Genomic DNA, 18,715 nt, shown 5'->3' with positions numbered 1-18,715 from the left:
CGGCAGTGTGTTCCACACACCCACCACTCTGTGTTTAAAAAAGAAAAATTTGCCTCTGACATCCCCCAATACCTTCCTCCAATCACCTTAAAATTATGGTCCACTGTGTTGGCCATTTTCGTCCTGGGAAAAAGTCTCTGACTGTCCACTTGATCTATGCCTCTTATCACCTTGTACACCTCTATCAAGTCACCTCTCATCCTCCTTCTCTCCAAAGAGAAAAGTCCTAGCTCGCTCAACCTATCCTCATAAGACATGCTCTCCAATCCAGGCAGCATCCTGGTAAATCTCCTCTGCACCCTTTCTGAAGCTTCCACATCCTTCCTATAATGAGGCTACCAGAACTGAACACAATACTCCAAGTGTGGTCCAACCAGAGTTCCATAGAGCTGCAACATCACCCCATGGCTCTTGAACTCAATACCCCAACTAATGAAGGCCAACACACCATATACCGCCTTAACAATCCTATCAACCTGCGCGGCAACCTTGTGGGATCTATGGATGTGGACTCCAAGATCCCTCTGTTCCTCCACACTGCTCAGAGACCTGCCATTAACCTTGGATTCTGCCTTCAAATTCGATCCTCTAAAGTGAATCACTTCACATTTTTCCAGTTGAAGTCCATCTGCCACTTCTCAGCCCAGCTCTGCATCCTATCAATGTCCTGTTGTAACCTACAGCGACCTTCTACACTATCCACAACACCACCAACCTTTGTATCATCAGCAAACTTACTAACCCACCCTTCCACATCCTCATCCAAGTCACTTATAAAAATCACAAAGAGCAGGAGTCCCAGAACAGATCCCTGTGGAACCCACTGGTCACTGACCTCCAGGCAGAATACGCTCCATTTACCACCACCACCCTCTGTCTTCTATGGGCGAGCCGATTCTGAATCTACTCAGCCAGGTTTCCCTGGACCCCATACCTCCTGACTTTCTGAATGACCCTTCCATGAGGAACCTTGTCAAACGCCTTACTAAAATCCATGTACACCACATGCATTGCTCGACCTTCATCAATGTGCTTTGTCACATCCTCAAAGAATTCAATCAGGCTCATGAGGCACGACCCGCCCCTCACAAAGTCATGCTGACTGTCCCTAATCAGCCTATGCTTCTCCAAATGCTCATAAATCCTGTCTCCAAGAATCTTTTCCAGTAATTTGCCCACCACTGAACTAAGACTCACTGGTCTGTAATTCCCAGGGTTACCCCTGCTCCCTTTCTTCAACTTGACTTTCAAACCAACAGACCGCTATCAGTGAGGAGAGGCAGCAACACCTCCGGCATGATTATCCTCAACACTGGTGCCCCACAGGGCTGCGTCCTCAGCCCTCTACTCTACTCCCTATACACTCATGACTGTGTGGCCAGAATCTGCTCGAACTCAATCTACAAGTTTCCAGATGATACCACCGTTGTAGGCCGTATCTCAAACAGCAATGAAGATAGAGAACTTAGTGGAATGGTGTCATGACAACAACCTTTCCCTCAATGTCAACAAAACAAAAGAACTGGTCATTGACTTCAGGAAAGGGGGCGGTGTACATGCTCCTGTCTATGTCAACGGTGCTGAGGTCGAGAGGGTTGAGAGCTTCAAGTTCCTGGGAATGAACATCACCAACAGCCTGTCCTGGTCAAATCACATAAATGCCATTGCCAAGAAAGCTCACCAGCGCCTCTACTTCCTCAGGAGGCTAAAGAAATTCAGTTTGTCCCCTTTGACTCTCACAACTTTTATCGATGCACCATAGAAATCATCCTATCTGGATGCATCATGGCCTAGCACGGCAACTGCTCTGCCCAGGACCGCAAGAAACTGCAGAGAGTTGTGAACACAGCCCAGCGCATCACGGACACCAGCCTCCCCTCCTTGGACTGTCTTTACCTCTCGTTGTCTTGGTGTAGCAGCCAGCATAATCAAAGACCCCACCCACCCGGGACATTCTCTCTTCTCTCCTCTTCCATCGGGTAGAAGATACAAGAGCCTGAGGGCACGTACCACCAGACTTAAAGACAGCTTCTACCCCACTGTGATAAGACTATTGAATGGTTCCCTTATACAATGAGATGGACTCTGACCTCATGATCTACCTTGTTGTGACCTTGCACCTTATTACACTGCACTTTCTCTGTAGCTGTGACACTTTACTCTGTACTTCTTTTTACCTGTACTATATCAATGCACTCTGTACTAACCCAATGTAACTGCACTGTGTAATGAATTGACCTGTAAGATCAGTTTGCAAGACAAGTTTTTCACTGTACCTCGGTACAAGTGACAATAATAATATACCAGTACCAAAGGAACAACATTTGCCACCCTCCAATCATCTGGCACTACTCCTGTGGCCAGTGAGGACACAAAGATCATCGCCAAATGTGCAGCAATCTCTTCCCTCGCTTCCCGTAATAACCTTGGATATATCCCGTCCGGCCCCTATCCTAATGTTTTTCAGAAGTTCCAGCACATCCCCTTTCCTCACGTCGACATGCCCTAGTGTATCAGCCTGTTGTACACCATCCTCACAAACATCAAGGTCTCTCTCACTGGTGAATACTGAAGCAAAGTTTTCATTAAGGACCTCCCCTACCCCCTCCGACATTGAGTTCAAGAGTCAGGAATGATAGTTCAAGATATGTTGCATCTTTATAAAATTCTGGTTTAGGCCACATCTAGAGTATTGCATTTAATTTTGATTGCCCCATTGTAGGAAGGATGTGGAGGCTTTGGAGAGGGTGCAGAAGAGGTTCACCAGGATGCTGCCTGGATTAGAGCGCGTGTGCTATAAGGAGAGGTAGGACAAACTTGGGTTGTTTTCTCTGGAGCGGCGGAGGCTGAGGGAAGACCTTGTAGAAGTGTATAATATTATGAGACACATAGATAGACAGCCTGTATCTTTTCCCAGGGTCGAAATGTCTAACACTAGAGGGGAAGCATTCAAGGTGAGAGGGGGTAAGTTCAAAGGAGATGTGTGGGGCAAGTTTTTTTTACACAGAGAGTGGTGGGTGCCTGGAATGTGCTGCCAGGAGTGGGGGTGGAGGCAGGTATGATAGGGGCGTTTAAGAAGCTCTTGGGCACATGATGTGCAGGGAACGGGGGGATATGCACCGTGTGCAGGCAGAAGGGATTAGGTGTCATTAGCTAAATTAGTTTGGCTCAACATCATGGGCTGAAGGACCTGTTCCTGTGCTGTACTGTTCTATGTTCTGTGCAATACAGCACAGGCTCTTTGCCCCAACTGGTCCATGCCGACCAAGGTGTCCATCTAAGCCAGTCCCATTTGCCCACATTTGGCCCATATCCTGCTAAACCTCCATGTACCTGTCTGAATGTATTTTAAATGTTGTTATTGTACCTGCCTCAACCACTTCCCCTGGCAGCTCGTTCCATATGCTGACTACCCTCTGGGTGAAGAAGTTGCCCTGTGGGTCCCTGTAAATCTTCCCCCTCTCATCATAGACCTCTACCCTCTAGTTCTTGGTCAGTGTGGATGGTGGGCTGAAGTCCTTTGCCTGTGACTGGCTGACTCCACAGCCACAGCTCTGAGTCCAACTGCTGGAGCGTCTCCCCATTGATCTCAGGTTTACCAGGCACCCTGATGCCACACTTGGAATTTACTCCTGATTGGACGACAACCCTACCTTCCCCAGGTAATTGCCTTCTCCTCCTTCCAATCACGGGGCAGAACGCGGTCGGCGTGGGAGTTGATCTGGATGCGATAGGCTCGCTGGTGTTGCCACTGGTTCTGTTGGTTGGGGTTGTAGAAGATCAGGTACCTGGGCAGACGCTTGCGGAAGGCGAAGGCCGCCGATCTCTCACGCTCCCTTTGTACCCGGTCCAGCCGAGGCTGCACGATGTGATCTCCGGGGCTCCAGGGGTTGCTGATTTTCTCCAGCTTCATCTCCAGTGTTTCAAAGCTGTTGCTGGTTCCTGTGGACAGTCGTATTCAGCAGTGAGAGCCGGTTCCTGTTCCAACACCCCTGCAGGGTAACCATGTGTGGGCAAGAACTGGGAATCTGGGGGGGAGGGCTGGCACCCAGTGCGAGGTGGGGGCAGAGGGGAGATGTGGGAATCCAGGTCATCACGACTGAGGGGCTCCCACTGACAGGTCAACCCCTTAAACAGGGCAATACAGGTCCCAATGTAGTATGCTCTGGGACGGGTGGCACTGAGGGAGGGTCACACTGTGGAAGTGGCTGCTCTGATGCGGGAGTCCTCCCGCTGTACGTCGGGGACCTGGGGTGGAGGGTGTTGCACCGGGCCGTGCCGTGCAACCGATTTTTGAGCCGGTTCACCGACACCCCGGCCGCCTGTCACTTCTGCGGCCGGGAGGAGACGGTGTACCACGTGTACGCGGAGTGCGAGAGGTTGCAGCCCCTCTTCGAGTATCTGCGGGGGCTGCTGCTTAAGTTCTGGTTGCACTTCAGCCCGGCGCTGTTGGTCTACGGGCACCCGGTGCGGCGCGGGGAAGGGCACGCGGTGGATCTCCTGGTGGGTCTCCTGCTGGGCCTGGCCAAGCTGGCCATCCACGGGACGCGGCGGCGGGTGGCCGGCCGAGGGTACCGACAGGTCTGCCTGCCTGCCCGTCTTCCGCGCTTACGAGCGCTTATAGAGGGAGCACGCGGTTTCTGCAGGCACCCTAGCTGAGTTCTGCGTTCGGTGGGCCCCTCAGGGGATCGCGTGTGTTGTGGACGGTACAAACGCAAGTATTATTTGAAGTGTTGCGTTAACAGGAGTAGCGTTGCGTGTGTGTTTCGTTAGTATTAGTTTGCATTCTCTACTGTAGTACATCGTTGCTTAGTTTCTTCTTTTCTGTATTAGATGTGTATTGACACTGGTTGTCTTTTTGTAGTGCTTTTAGCGAATAAATGTTTATATTAAAAAAAAGTGGCTGCTCTGAGTGTGCTCTCCACTGGACTGCTGATATACTGCAGATATTTTGGTGAAAATCTAAAAGAGTGAGTTCAGAGTACTTTTGGAAGCTGTAGGAGTGTGTGGTTGTCATCTGGAGCAGGACTGGGGCAGCTTTCTCTTCGAGAGAGGGCTGTTTCTTTCCCCAGGACTGGGAGCTGAGTTCCAAGCACTGTGGGAGTGCCAGTGGCTGAAACCTCGGCCCAGGGTGCTGGGTGAAGAGTTTCTCGGGACTCCTTGGACCTTTGTGTGACTAGAGGTGCGTCGGCCTGAACTAGCGGTGGGCGCTTCACTGCGTGCGAGAGGGATGGCGTTGGAGGTTAAGCTCACAGACTACACTCAAGACACGTCTCCTACCTTTCTTTTCTCTGGACCGCTCTTTGAGGAACCGTGTAAAGTGCTGTTACTCATCGAAAAGGCAGTGCTTTGATATCCTGTGTAGGGACTCAATGTGGCTGCCTGTACCTTGGGCGTGTCAAAGCCTCATTCCTACGCAGCCGTCGCTGGTCCTGGAGGAATGGCTACTGAGAAGACGTCACCCTTCAGACTACTGACCTTGGAAAATGCGGTGCGCTGCAATGTGCCTCCGTCGGTTGGACTGAGCGGTGGCCTACCGGCCATGTCTGAGACAGTGGGAGGCAGAGCAGGCGTTGTCGCGGTCAACAGAATGCTTGGTGGGCTGGTATTTGTCTTGCGTTCTAAGAGGGATGTGGCCTTAGCCTTGGGTAAGGGGGTGACGTCGGGGGAGGTCTTTATGCCGGTGGAGCCGGTGGGGGCCCCCACACAGCGGGTCATCCTTTCTGAGGTATTTCCCCATATCCCTGACGAGGTCCTCCTCCCTCACTTATGGTCTCTGGGTGAGGTGCAGTCGAGCATCACCCTGATGTTGCTCAAGCCGGCCGTGCCTAGCTTTGAGAACGTGTCCTTCAAGCGCTCGCTGTTTATGCAGCTGGAGCGGGGAGGAGACGCTGAGGGACTTTTCCAGGTAGAGCTCGAGGGACAGTGGTACTGAATCTTCTGGAACACCGGCCGCCCACGGTGCCACGTGTGCAAGGCGTTTGGGCATGTCTGGCGACACTGCCCTGCTGCCAGGCTGCTGGTTCCGCCCTGGCGGCGGGGGGGTACCACTGCCGCTCCTACAGAGGCCCCTGCCCCCGTCCCCGCTGTTCCTGTCCCCACTGCCCCTCTGGTGTTGGTGGGGGGTGGGGATGAGCGTGGTGGGGAGGGGTGGACTCCGGTAGTCGGCAGGAAGGCCCGAAGGAAGGAGAAGCACCTCCAGGCCTCACCCCTGGAGGCGTGGGAGCTGGCGGCTTCCCCCGGCCTGGACCCGCGGGACCACGTGGTCGCTGAGGGTCCGCGGGCGCCAGGGGAGGACTGTGGTGCTGGATGCCGAGGTTCCCTCCGAGATGGAGGTCACCGTGCCTTCGCACCCTTGTGGCCTGAAGCGGCGCCGACACCAGAGTCGCCTGAGCGGAGGGACTCCCCCCCCACCCCCGGTGAAGGCCGTGTGGTCGGCGGACGACCCCCCCCGGAGCTGGAGAGTGGCGTGGAGGGGGCGGACTCATCCTCTGTCGGGGTCGTGGCCCCCGAGTTGGTGGGTGAACTCGAGGCGTGGGGGTAGTCGGGGGAGGGGGACCCACCCTTGGCTGAGGCTGCACGCCTGGGTTGCGTGCCCTCCGGGGAGGGGGCCAGCCCCACTGAGGGCCCCGCGGATCCCAGGGTGTCCGAGGGAGGGGTGGTGGTCGGGGAGGTGGCATCGCAAACCGTGGCCGCCACTGAGGACAAGAGTCCCACAAAGGTGCAGTTGGCCACCATGTCTGAGGGAGGTTGGGGTGCTCCCAAATCGCCAGCCCGTTTGGTGGCGATGTGTGTGGGTGCCCCTGTGAGCGGGGAGGGTGGGGACCCTCCCAGTGCTGCTGACGAGGGGGGAGACCAGGGTGGGGCAGTTGCTGTGGCTCCGTCGACTCGCATCCTCCGTTCGAGCTCTGCGAAAGCCTGTGAGCCGCCCGCCCTGGGGTTGGGATGTGCGAGGGAGAGCGGTGCCGATGTACGGGGGTCCCGTCCTGCCCTGCCTCAAGACCAGGGGCCGGGTGGGCTCCTGGACCCGGAGGCAGCGGGATCTCCTCCTGCTGCTGACCCTGGGGGTAGGGTCGTCCCTGGGGCGGGACCATTCAAGGGGATCGCTCCCAGTGTTCGGGTGGGCACGTCACCTGGTGGTGGCAACTGCTCGGAAATAGACAAGAGTTTGGGGACCGGTGATGAGGGCGAAGGTGAGTCCGATGATGAGCTGAGGGACTACCTCGCCCCCGGCACTGTGTCGCGACCCATCACTGTGGAGGAGATCCGGGAGTTCCTAGAGAACACCTGGAGGAAGCAGAACAAGGCCGAACTGGCCGCCTCCCGGTGGGGGATTCTGCCCAGTGTCGTACGGTCCATCCGAGCCATATTGAAGCAGGGGAAGGACTCGGGTCTTGACCGGCAGGAGAAACACCGGTTCAGAGATCTGAGGCTGCTTCTAGAAGCTGAGTGCAGGGTGCGGGGGTGCTTGGTGTGGAGCCCTGCTCCCTCCACCTGTAGCGCTGAGGAGGGTAACGCACTGTAGCAATCATGAAGGTTACTGTCGCCAGCCTGAATATCAATGGTGGGGAGGTCTACGTGAGTCACCTCAGCTCCACTTCGAGCGGGGTGGCGATTTTGTTGGCCCTGACCTTCCAGCTGGAGATATTGCAGGTTCAGGAACTGGTGCCAGGCCGTCTGCTTCAACTGGCCTTGCGCTTGGACAGCGTGCCATTGCACTTTGTCAACGTGTACACCCCCGAGGTCGGCCCGATGCAAGCCCGCCTGTTTCAGGAGGTGTCTGCCCCGGTGGACTCTTTCGATTGAGGCGAGTGTGTCATCCTCGGGGAGAACTTCAATTGTACCCTCGGGGAGAGGGATCGCTCCGGGCCCCAATGTAGCCGCGCATCCATGCAGCTGTTGCGGGGCCTGGTGGGATCCTTTGACCTAGTCGACGTCTGGTGGAACCTTCATCCAAACTCCCGTGCTTTCTCGCGGAGGTCCGGGGGAGGTGGAGGTTCCCGGATCGATCGGATATATGTGTCAAAGGCGCACGTCTCCTGCGTGTCGGCGGCCTCCATGCGCTGGTGGCGTGCTCGGACCACCGCCTGGTGTGGGTGGTGCTCAGTCCGCGGCTCGCGAGGGCGGGGTCCGCGTACTGGCATTTTAAGAACCGGCTGCTGGATGACCGGCGATTCCAGGATTCGTTCCGCCTGTTTTGGGAGGCTTGGAGGGAGGAGCTGAAGGGCTTCTCCTCCCTAAGGGTCTGGTGGGATGTGGGCAAGGCCAACGTCAGTCTCTTCTGCCAGGAGTACACGCGGGGGGGGCGACCAAGGGGCGGGTGTCTGAGATAGAGCAGCTCAAGAAGGAGCTGCTCGACTTGGAGCCTTGGCTGGGACCATCTGCTGAGGACTTGCCCCTTTGGCGCAGGTACCGGGGAGTAAAAGGAAGCGCTGAGGGACCTGCAACTCGAAAGTGCCCTTTCGCTTCGGGAGGGGGGTGCATCAGGGGTGCCCCATGTCGGGGCAGTTGTACTCGGTCTGCATCGAGCTGTTCCTGTGCCTCCTTTGGAAGCGTCTGACGGGTCTGGTGCTGCGCGAGCCGGCGACGGAGGTCGTCCTCTCGGCTTACGCCGCCGACGTCCTCCTGGCGGTCACCAACCCGGTGGACCTGCGGAGGATGCGCGAGTGCCAGCGGGTCTACTCGGCTGCGTCCTCCGCCAGGATCAACTGGGCAAAGTGTTCGGGTCTGCTGGTGGGTCCGTGGCGGGCGGACTCCCTGCCGGAGGAGCTGCAGCCCTTCGAGTGGAGCACCTCGCACCTCCTCTACCTGGGGGTCTACCTGTCCCCGGCCGAGGGGTCCTGGCCAGTGAACTGGCAGGAGTTGGAGGCGAAAGTCTCCGCCTGGCCGGGGCGCTGGTCGGGGCTGCTCCGGGCGATCTCGTACCGGGGCAGGGTGCTGGTCATCAACCAGCTGGTGGCCTCCATGCTGTGGTACCGGCTGGGCACGCTGGTGCCGCCCAACGTCTTCGTCGTCGCCACCCAGAGGAGGTTGACGGACTTCTTCTGGGGCGGCCGGAGGCACTGGGTCTCCGCAGCGGTCCTGAGTCTGCCGTCGGCGGAGGGGGGTCAGGCGCTGGTGTGCGTGCGCACCCAGCTGGCGGCCCTCCGCCTTTGGGCGCTGCAGAGATACCTGTACACGGAGCGCCCCCCGCGGTGGCACGCGCTGGCCACCTTTTCCCTCTGCCGGGGACGCTGCCTCCGGGAGGGAGCGCATCTCTCAGCGGCGGGCATCGGCCGCGCCGCCGTGCCGGGCTGCCCGGGTTCTACCGGGATCTGATGTGGGTGTGGGGCGTGGTGTCGTGCGGTAAGCACGCAGCTGCTCCCCCTCCGGTCACAGCGGGCACCGAGGGGGATGCCAGGGGGGTCCCGGCCGTGCCAGCCCCCGCCCCGCCGGAGTTGCTGGTCGGGCCCAGGGCCCGGCGTCTCTCGCGGGAGGCAGCTCGGCACAACCTGAGCCACCTGGCGGAAACGCCGACGGTGCTGTTCCGCGAGGCGCCGAGGCGGTTCTTGTACGGGCTGCTCCTGCACACCTTTCACTTCATCGCCCTGGTCTGCCGGCCGGACACGCCGTGGCGGTCCGCCTTGCCGGTGGGCGGCGAGGGGGGTCCCCGGTGGAGGTCTCTCTACGTGGGAGTCCTCCCGCTGTACATCGGGGACCTGGGGTGGAGGGTGTTGCACCGGGCCATGCTGTGCAACCGATTCTTGAGCCGGTTCACCGACACCCTGGCCGCCTGTCACTTCTGCGGCCGGGAGGAGACGGTGTACCACGCGTACGCGGAGTGCGAGAGGTTGCAGCCCCTCTTTGCGTATCTGAAGGGGCTGCTGCTCAAGTTCTGGCTGCACTTCAGCCCGGCGCTGTTGGTCTACGGGCACCTTGTGCGGCGCGGGGAGGGGCGCGCGGAGGATCTCCTGGTGGGTCATCTGCTGGGCCTGGTCAAGCTGGCTATCCACGGGATGCGGCGGCCGAGGATACTGGCCAGTCTGCCTGCCTGCCCGTCTTCCATGCTTACGTGCGCGTGTGGGTGTGTTTAGAGAGAGAGCACACGTTTTCTGCGGGCACCCTAGCTGAGTTACACGCTCGGTGAGCCCCTCAGGGGATCGCGTGTGTCATGGACGGTACAAACGCGATTCTTATTTGAAGTGTTGCGTTAACGGGTGTAGCGTTGCGTGTGTGTTTCGTTAGTATTAGTTTGCATTCTCTACTGTAGTACGTCATTGCTTAGTTTCTTCTTTTCTGTATTAGATGTCGTGTATTGACGCTGGTTGTGCTTTTAGTGAATAAATGTTTATATTAAAAAAAGAGGGCAGTGCCGAGGGAGGGGCTGTACGGAGGGAGGGGCGGTATCTGGGAACTGTTGCATCAACTCCTGGGCGAGGAATCTGTCGGCTCCCTCTCGGATGTGACTGAGTGTGCTCTCCATTGGACGGCTGATTTAATGGTAAAAATCTAAGAGCGGTGTCGGAGAACTTTGCAAGGTGGAGGAGTGTGTGTTATCATCTGGAGCGGTGGCCGGGACAGCTTCTCTTCGAGAGAGGTCTGTGTTTCCCTCGTGTTGGGAGCTGATTTCCAAGCGCTGTGGGAGCGGCAGTGGCTGGCGAGTTGCCAGGGTTCGTTTTGAACTTTGAGGGAGCTGGGACTGATTTCATCTGGTTTGTGCTATCGATTAGCTTCCTCCCACTGGAGAACTCGGCCCAGGGTGCCTGGGTGAAGAGTTTCTCAGCGACTCCTGGACTTTCGTGCAGCAGAAGGAACGGCGGACTCGGCTGCCGGTGGTCGTTTCACTGCGTGCGGGAGGGACGGCGCTGGAGTTTTCAGCTCACAGACTGCATATCAGGAGACGTCTCCCACCTTTACTTTCTCTGGACTGCTCTTTGTGGACTAATTAATGTGTTGCTGGTTATCGGGCAGTCAGTAAGTTTTTGAATTTCTAACTGCGTAGGGACTAAACATGGCTGCCTGTGCTTCGGGAGTGACGCAGCCTCGTTCCTACGCAGCCGTCGCTGCTCCTGGAGGCGTGGCTACTGAGAAGACGTCACCCTTCAGATTGTTGACTTTGAAAAATGCAGTCCGCTGCTCTGTGCCTCCATCGGTCGGACTGTGCGATGGCTTACGGGCCACGTCTGCGACGGTGGGGGGCAGGGCTGGTGTCGTCGAGGTCACTAGAATGTTTGGTGGACTGGTATTTGTATTGCGATCTGAGAAGGAGGTGTCCTTGGGCAGGGGGCTGATGTTGGGGGAGGTCTTCATGCCGGTAGAGCCGGTGGGGGCCCCGTGCAGCGGGTCGTCCTTTCCGATGTTTTTCCCCATATCCCTGACGAGGCCCTCCTCCCTCACCTGCGGTCTCTGGGCGAGGTGCGGTCGAGCATCACCCCGATGTTGCTCAAGCCGGCTGTGCCTGGCTTCGAGAACGTGTACTCCTTCAAGAGCTCGCTGTTTATGCAGCTGGCGCGGGGTGGGGATGCTGAGGGGCAGTTCCAGGTCCTGTATGAGGGGCAGAACTACAGTGTGTTCTGGGCCACCGGCCGTCCGCGGTGTCACGCGTGCAAGGCGTTTGGGCATGTCCGTCGGCATTGCCCCGGCCGCCAGGCTGCTGGTTCCGCTTCAACGGTGCGGGGGGATACCGCTGACACTCCTGCCGTGGCCCCTCTCCCCGCCGTCCCTGCCCCCGCCGTCCCTCCCCCCGCCGTTCCTGCCCCTGCTGCCCCTCCTGTGTCGGTGGGGGTGGGGGGTGGGGACGAGCGCGGTGCGGACGGTGGGGAGGGGTAGACTCCCGTCGTGGGTAGGAGGGCGCGGCGGAAGAAGGGGCACCTTCGGGCCTCACCCCTGGAGGGGCGGGAGCCGGCGGCCTCCTCTGGTCCGGACCCGGGCGTCCCTGGGGTCTCTGGGGTTCAGCAGGTGCCAGGGGAGGTCGAGGGGGAGGAGGCGGTGCTGGGGGCCGAGGTTTCCTCTGCGATGGAGGTCACCGTGCCTCCGCACCCCAGTGGATTGAAGCAGCGCCGGAATGTGTCCGAGGGGTCGGAGGGACCAGGGTCGCCTGAGAGGGGGGTTTACCCCCGGTGAAGGCCGTGTGCTCGGGGGGCGAGCCCCCCGAGCTGGAGGGTGGCACTGAGGGGGACGACTCGGCTTCTGTTGGGGTCGCGCCCCCCGAGTCGGAGGGCAGTGCCGCGATGCGGGGGCTGTCGGAGGGAGAGGACCCACCTCGGTTGAGGCCGCGCGCTCGGAGTGCGTGCCTGCCGGGGAGGGGATCGGCCCTGCTGAGGGCCCCGCAGAACCGGGGTTGCCTGAGGGAGGGGTGTTGGCCGGGGTGATGGTCTCCCAGCTCGTGGCCGCCATCGAGGCCAGGAGTCCCGAGAGGGTGCGCTCCGCCCCCGTGTCTGAGGGGGGTCGGGGTGCTCCTGGGTTGCCAGCCCGCTCGGTGACGCGAAGTGAGGGTGCCCCAGTGAGTGGGGAGGACGGGGACCCTCCTAGCGCTGCTGGTGGGGGGGGGAGACCAGGGTGTGGCGGAGGGAGAGGCCCCGTCGACCCACGTCCTCCGTTCGAGCTCCGCGAAGGCCTATGAGCCGCCCGTCCAGGGGGGTGGTGATGGTGTGCGGGGGTCCGGTCCTGCCTCGCCTCGGGGCCGAGGTCCGGCTGGGCTCCCGGGCATGGGGGTGATGGAGTCTCCTCCGGGCGCCGGTCCTGGGGTTGGGGTCGCCCCTGGGGCGGGACCGTCCGAGAGGGCTCCGGCCCGGCTTGGGGCGGGCAGGTTGCCCAGTGGCGGTGACTGCCCGGAGGATGACGAGAGCTTGGGGTGTGGTGGTGAGGGCGAGGGGGATTCCTTCAATGCCGAGCTGGAGGACTACCTCGTCCCTGGCACCGCGTCGCAGCCCGTCGCCGTGGAGGAGATCCGGGAGTTCCTGGAAGAAATCTGGGGTCGACAGCACAGGGATGAGCTGGCTGTGTCCCGCTGGGTGGATCTGCCGGGGGTCGTGCGTTCTATCCACGACATCCTCGAGCGGTGCGGGGGGTGGTTGGCGTTGGACCGGAAAGAGAGGAGCAGGTTCAACAACCTGCTGAAGGTTCTGGCGGCTAGGTGTAGGGTGCGGGAGAGCTCGGCGGGGAGCCCCGCTCCTTCCACCTGTAGTGTGGGTGAAGGGAGCGCGCCGCAGCCGTCATGAGGGTCACCGTCGCCAGCCTGAACATCAGTGGCGGCAGGGGGTCTCTCCGCAGATTCCACCACCTCTCGGTCCTGTGGGATGGGAGGTACACGGTGAGCTTCCTGCAGGAGACTCGCACTGTTCCGGGAGACGAGTCTGCCTGGCTCCTGGAGTGGCGCGGTGGGGGGGGTCTACATGAGTCACCTCAGCTCCACTTCGAGCGGGGTGGCGATCTTGTTGACCCCGACCTTCCAGCCAGAGATATTGCAGGTTCGGGAGCTGGTGCCGGCCGACTGCTTCATCTGGCCGTGCGCTCAGACGGTGTGCCGTTGCACTTTGTCAACGTGTACATCCCCGAGGTCGGCCTGATGCAAGCCCGCCTGCTTCAGGAGGTGTCTGCCCCGGTGGACTCTTTCGATCGAGGCGAGTGCGTCATCCTCGGGGAGAACTTCAATTGTACCCTCGGGGAGAGGGATCGCTCCGGGCCCCAATGTAGCCGCGCGTCTGTGCGGCTGTTGCGGGACCTGGTGGGATCCTTTGACCTAGTCGACGTCTGGCAGAACCTTCATCTGGACTCCTGCGCTTTCTCGCGGAGGTCCAGGGGAGGTGGAGGTTCCCGGATCGATCAAATATATGTGTCCAAGGCGCATTTCTCCTGCGTGTCGGCGGCCTCCATGTGGCCGGTGGCGTGCTCGGACCACCACCTGGTGTGGGTGGCACTCAGCCCGCTGCCTGTGAGGGCAAGGTCCGCGTACTGGCATTTCAACAACTGGCTGCCTGTACACCGAGCACCCCCCGTGGTGGCAGGCGCGGGCCACCTATTTCCCCCACCGGGGACGCTGCCTCCGGGATGGAGCACGTCTCCCGGCAGTGGGAGTTGGCCGTGCTGCCATGCGGGGGCTGCGCGGGTTCTACCAGGATCTGATGCGGGCGTGGGGCACGGTATCGTGCGGCGAGTGCGTGGCCGCTCCCCCTCCGGTTGCGGTGGGTGCCGGGGGGGGGGGGGAAGTGGTCCCGGCCCCCGCCCTGCCGGAGTTGCTGGTCGGGCCCAGGGCCCGGCGTCTCTCGTGGGAGGTGGCACAACCTGAGCCGCCTGGAGGACACGCTGACGGTACCGTTCTGCGAGGCTCCAAGGCGTTTCTTGTACGGGCTGCTCCTGCACATCTTTCACTTCCTCGCCCTGGTCTGCCGGCCGGACACGCCGTGGCGGTCCGTCTTGCCGGCAGGCGGTGAGGGCGGTCCCCGGTGGAGGTCTCTCTACACGGGAGTGCTCCCGCTGTACATCGGGGACCTGGGGTGGACGGTGTTGCACCGGGCCATGCTGTGCAACCGATTCTTGAGCCGGTTCACCGACACCCTGGCCGCCTGTCACTTCTGCGGCTGGGAGGAGACGGTGTATCATGTGTACGCGGAGTGCGAGAGGTTGCAGCCCCTCTTTGCGTATCTGAAGGGGCTGCTGCTCAAGTTCTGGCTGCACTTCAGCCCGACGCTGTTGGTCTACGGGCACCCGGTGCGGCCCGGGGTGGGGCGTGCAGAAGATCTGGCGGGTCTCCTGCTGGGCCTGGCCAACCTGGCCATCCACGGGATGCGGCGGCCGAGGATACTGGCCGGTCTGCCTGCCTGCCCGTCTTCTGCTTATGTGCGCACGTGGGTGTGTTTAGAGAGAGAGCACACGTTTTCCGCGGGCACCCTAGCTGAGTTACATGCTCGGTGAGCCCCTCAGGGGATCGCGTGTGTTGTGGACGGTACAAACGCGATTCTTATTTGAAGTGTTGCGTTAGCGGGTGTAGCGTTGCGTGTGTGTTTTGTTAGTATTAGTTTGTATTCTCTACTGCAGTACGTCGTTGCTTAGTTTCTTTTCGGTATTGACACTGGTTGTCTTTTGTAGTGCTTTTAGCGAATAAATGTTTATATTAAAAAAAAGGGCAGTACCGAGGGAGGGGCTGTACTGAGGGAGGGGCGGTATCTGGGATCTGTTGCAACTCCTGGGTGAGGAATCTGTCGGCTACCTCTCGGATGTGTCAGGGACCCGTGGACAATCACCGTTCAGTGGGCCTGCGCCTGGGTTTGCCCTGGGGACAGACTGCTCTTCCAGGGAAACCTTGCCTCTTGTCAGCTGTGGCCCTGGCTGCTCCCCAATGACTGGGCTTTGCAGCACAGTGTCCAGTCCCAGGTGCCAGTTAAATGCAGCACTTGCATCTCCTGGACTCAGTGAGTACAGGTGGACTCTGCACCACACACAGGTCACTGACTGGTGGATCTAGGGTGGGGTGGGGCTCAAACCCATGCCTGACATGGGTAGGGGAGGAGGTGTGGGAGAGGGAGGGTTTGGGAGGTGTGAGGGAGGGCAGAGTTTGGGGTGACTGGCGTTGGGGTGGGAGTGTTTGGATATGAGGGTTCAGTTTGGGGAGGGTATGCAATGATTGGGGTGGGTTCCATCAGTGGCCCACTGGTTGGATTTCTGTGCCCACCCACCTGCCACATCCAGATCCACCCTGTAATGGACCAGGTGGGTGTGCAGATTGCCCAGCAGGTGCTGGTGGACCCTGGTGCCATAGTTGAGTCCCTCGGTAGTGAAGAAGGAGGCGTGGATGTAGCCAGTGGCATGGACCTTGACTTCCATCACCCCATTCTGGTGGAAGATGAAGTCCCAGAGATAGTCGTAGTTGTAGACTGTGGAGGTGGTCCTCAGCAGCAGCACCTGTCCCTCCAGACCTGCGTAGAAGTTGTAGCCTCCTCTGGAGTTGCTGTTGTAGTGTCTGCGGAGGGGGACGGCGGTGGGATACTCAAAGATACACAGAGTGTTCCTGTAGTGCACAGGCTGGTCACTGTCCAGGAGGTGATAGGTGTCCCTGTAGGTGGCAAACTCCGGGCAGTCAATGCCCTTTGCCAGCTCATGCCCCATCACGCCCATGCCCCAGGCCGTGTCGATGTACTTGGTCTGCATCGTGGCAGGACTGTGGCCAGTGTAAAAGGCAATGGCTTCCTGAAGGCTGACCTCGTAGGCAATAGGCTCGCTGTTGAACCTGATGTCAAAGAGCTGGATGCCCGTGGATGAACGGACTCTGAAGGCGAAGGTCCACCCTGCGTACATGACCGAGTTCCCCTTGACCCAGTACCTCTTGTCATATGGCTCCCAGACCTTGGGTCCAGGGGTGCCGGCTCTGGTCTGTAAGTGTCCACGGGGGCGGTAGGAGGAGAATAAATCCTCCTTGTGGAGGTCGGGCAGCTTGACCATCGCCACCAGCCCTCTGTTGTACTTCTCCACAAGTTCGTCCACACTGTCAAAGTACTGGCCATTGTACCAAACCTTCTCCACTACCCAATGCTCAGGGTCAACACTCTCGTGGTTCAGCAGGATCTCCAGGCCGATTGGATGAAGGAAGTAGCCTTCCACAGCTCGCTGAATGATGAACCATGACTTCCTGTCCCCTGACCTCTCACCTCTGGGTGCCACATCTGTAAAGGTCAGGCAGCGGTCAGTGCAGTTGTGGAACGAGAAGCCACTGATGTCTCTCAGCAGGGGAGTGGCCACCTCGGTAACCTGGGTTATCTTGCTGTGAAGGAGCTGGTACTCAACCGAGGTGATGGGTCGTGCCGTGAACTTGATGGAGCTGCTGCTTCTCGTCCTGATGGGGTAGTGATACCTGGGCAGTGGCAGAGGTCCCACGACGTACTCAGTGACGTTGGGAGCTGGCTCAGCACCAAAAAAGACCACCACCCTGGCCTTGCGTTGTGGTGGACAAACGTGGCCCTGGAGGAAGTCCAGCACCTGCTCCTTCTTGGGGAGCAGCAGCTCGATGAGGAAGATGTAGTTTTTGTTGAGCGTTGGTGTTCTGGCAGCCGAGAGGTTGAGATGTTTCTGAGACAGCAGGAAGCTCCTCACCGTCCGTACCTCGGGGACGCTGAGGTCAGCAAACACAGAGGCTCGGCGCTGGTAATAGAGGGATTCTGGTGGTGGGCTGGCCTCACGCAACACTGCCAGGCAGAGCAACAGCCAGAGCACTTTCACCACACGCGTCATCCTCCCCAACACTGGCCCTGGCACCAAGGATCTCCCACAGCTCGAGCTGTTCGTGGCAGAGGCTGGAGGGGCAAGGCAACAAGGTTAGCTCCTGCACCTGTGTGGTGGGGGGTGGGGTCGGCCTGCTCAGGGGGTAATGGTGTGTATGGGAGGAGGTTGGTCAGGGGGTAATGGTGTGTGTGGGGCACGGGTTGCTCAGGGGGTAATGGTGTGTGTGGGGGGGATGTTGCCGAGGGGGTAATGGTGTGTGTGGGGGAGGTTGGTCAGGGGGTAATGGTGTGTGTGGGGGGAGGTTGCTCGGGAGTAATGGTGTGTGTGGGGCACAGGTTGCTCAGGGGGTAATGGTGTGTGGAGGTTGGTCAGGGGGTAATGGTGTGTGTGGGGCACGGGTTGCTCAGGGGGTAATGGTGTGTGTGGGGGGGAGGTTGCTCGGGGGTAATGGTGTGTGTGGGGCGCAGGTTGCTCGGGGGTAATGGTGTGTGTGGGGCACGGGTTGCTCAGGGGGTAATGGTGTGTGTGGGGGGGAGGTTGGTCAGGGGGTAATGGTGTGTGTGGGGGGGAGGTTGCTCAGGGGGTAATGGTGTGTGTGGGGCACGGGTTGCTTAGGGGGTAATGGTGTGTGTGGGGGCAGTTTTCCTCGGGGGGGGGATTGGGTGTGTGGAGGGAGGTCAGGCACTGCGTCATGGACCTGGGGATCTGGCAGGAACTGGGGGAACGCAGAGTGTGGGAGGGAGACAGTCAGTGGTGAAGCACGGCCTCAAGGTGGCGGGGGGGGGGGTGGTGTCACCATAGTTCTGGTCCCAGACAGGGCAAGCAGGGAGCGGGGGCGGGTGGGGGGTTCGAGCAGGGAGTTGGGAGCAGGGGGCGCAAGCATGGTGGGGAGCGGGGGGGCAAGCAGGGAGGGGAAGGCAGGAGGGTCGAGCAGGGAGGAGGGAGGGGGAGGGCAGTGGGGCAGCAGGGGGTCGGGGGAGGGGGAGGGCAGTGGGGCAGCAGGGGGTCGGGGGGAGGTGGAGGGCAGTGGGGCAGCAGGGGGTCGGGGGGAGGTGGAGGGCAGTGGGGCAGCAGGGGGTCGGGGGGAGGTGGAAGGCAGTGGGGCAGCAGGGGAGGGGGAGGCAGAACTGTTACAGGAAACATTCTGGAGATGGGGGCCATGACCTGCCAGGAGAGGCAGTGGGGTTGGTGAGTGACCGGGAGGGGCAGTGGGGTCGGTGAGTGACCGGCAGGGGCAGTGGGGTCGGTGAGTGACCGGCAGGGGCAGTGGGGTCGGTGAGTGACCAGGAGGGGCGGTGAGTGACCGGGAGGTTTTGAAATGGGAAGACAAGGGCTGGAGTTTTACACAGTCCAAAACAGGCCATTCAGCCCCATCAGTCTCTGCCAGCCCTGATGTTTCATTCAAATTTCTTCCAATGAAGAAGGTTCATGGATTCAGAGAGTTGTACGTCATAGAATCAGGCCCCCTGACTCCACACCACCCACCGATCCCATTCCCCCCCCACTAATCCCATTCCCCCCA

At 59.8% G+C, this 18,715-nt stretch overlaps 1 protein-coding gene across 2 annotated transcripts in view; it reads right to left on the bottom strand.

Moving 5' to 3' along the window:
* aoc1 (amine oxidase copper containing 1) overlaps nt 1–18,715 on the bottom strand; it is a 48,671-nt gene that overhangs the window by 6,859 nt on the left and 23,097 nt on the right. The window contains exons 2-3 of one of the 2 annotated variants that reach the window (XM_052023859.1): nt 15,654–17,264; nt 3,654–3,942 (exon numbers count right to left, since the gene is read on the bottom strand). In XM_052023859.1, the coding sequence (XP_051879819.1) occupies nt 3,654–3,942; nt 15,654–17,202 (1,838 nt within the window). In that variant the 5' untranslated portion in view covers nt 17,203–17,264. The remainder of the gene's footprint in view (nt 1–3,653; nt 3,943–15,653; nt 17,265–18,715) is intronic. The other variant, XM_052023860.1, reaches the window with a different exon arrangement.

Source organism: Pristis pectinata, chromosome 9 (genome assembly GCF_009764475.1).
Source record: "Pristis pectinata isolate sPriPec2 chromosome 9, sPriPec2.1.pri, whole genome shotgun sequence".
NCBI lineage: Eukaryota > Metazoa > Chordata > Chondrichthyes > Rhinopristiformes > Pristidae > Pristis > Pristis pectinata.
Note: the sequence above shows the minus strand (reverse complement) of the source record. Positions and strands in the feature narration are given on the sequence as shown.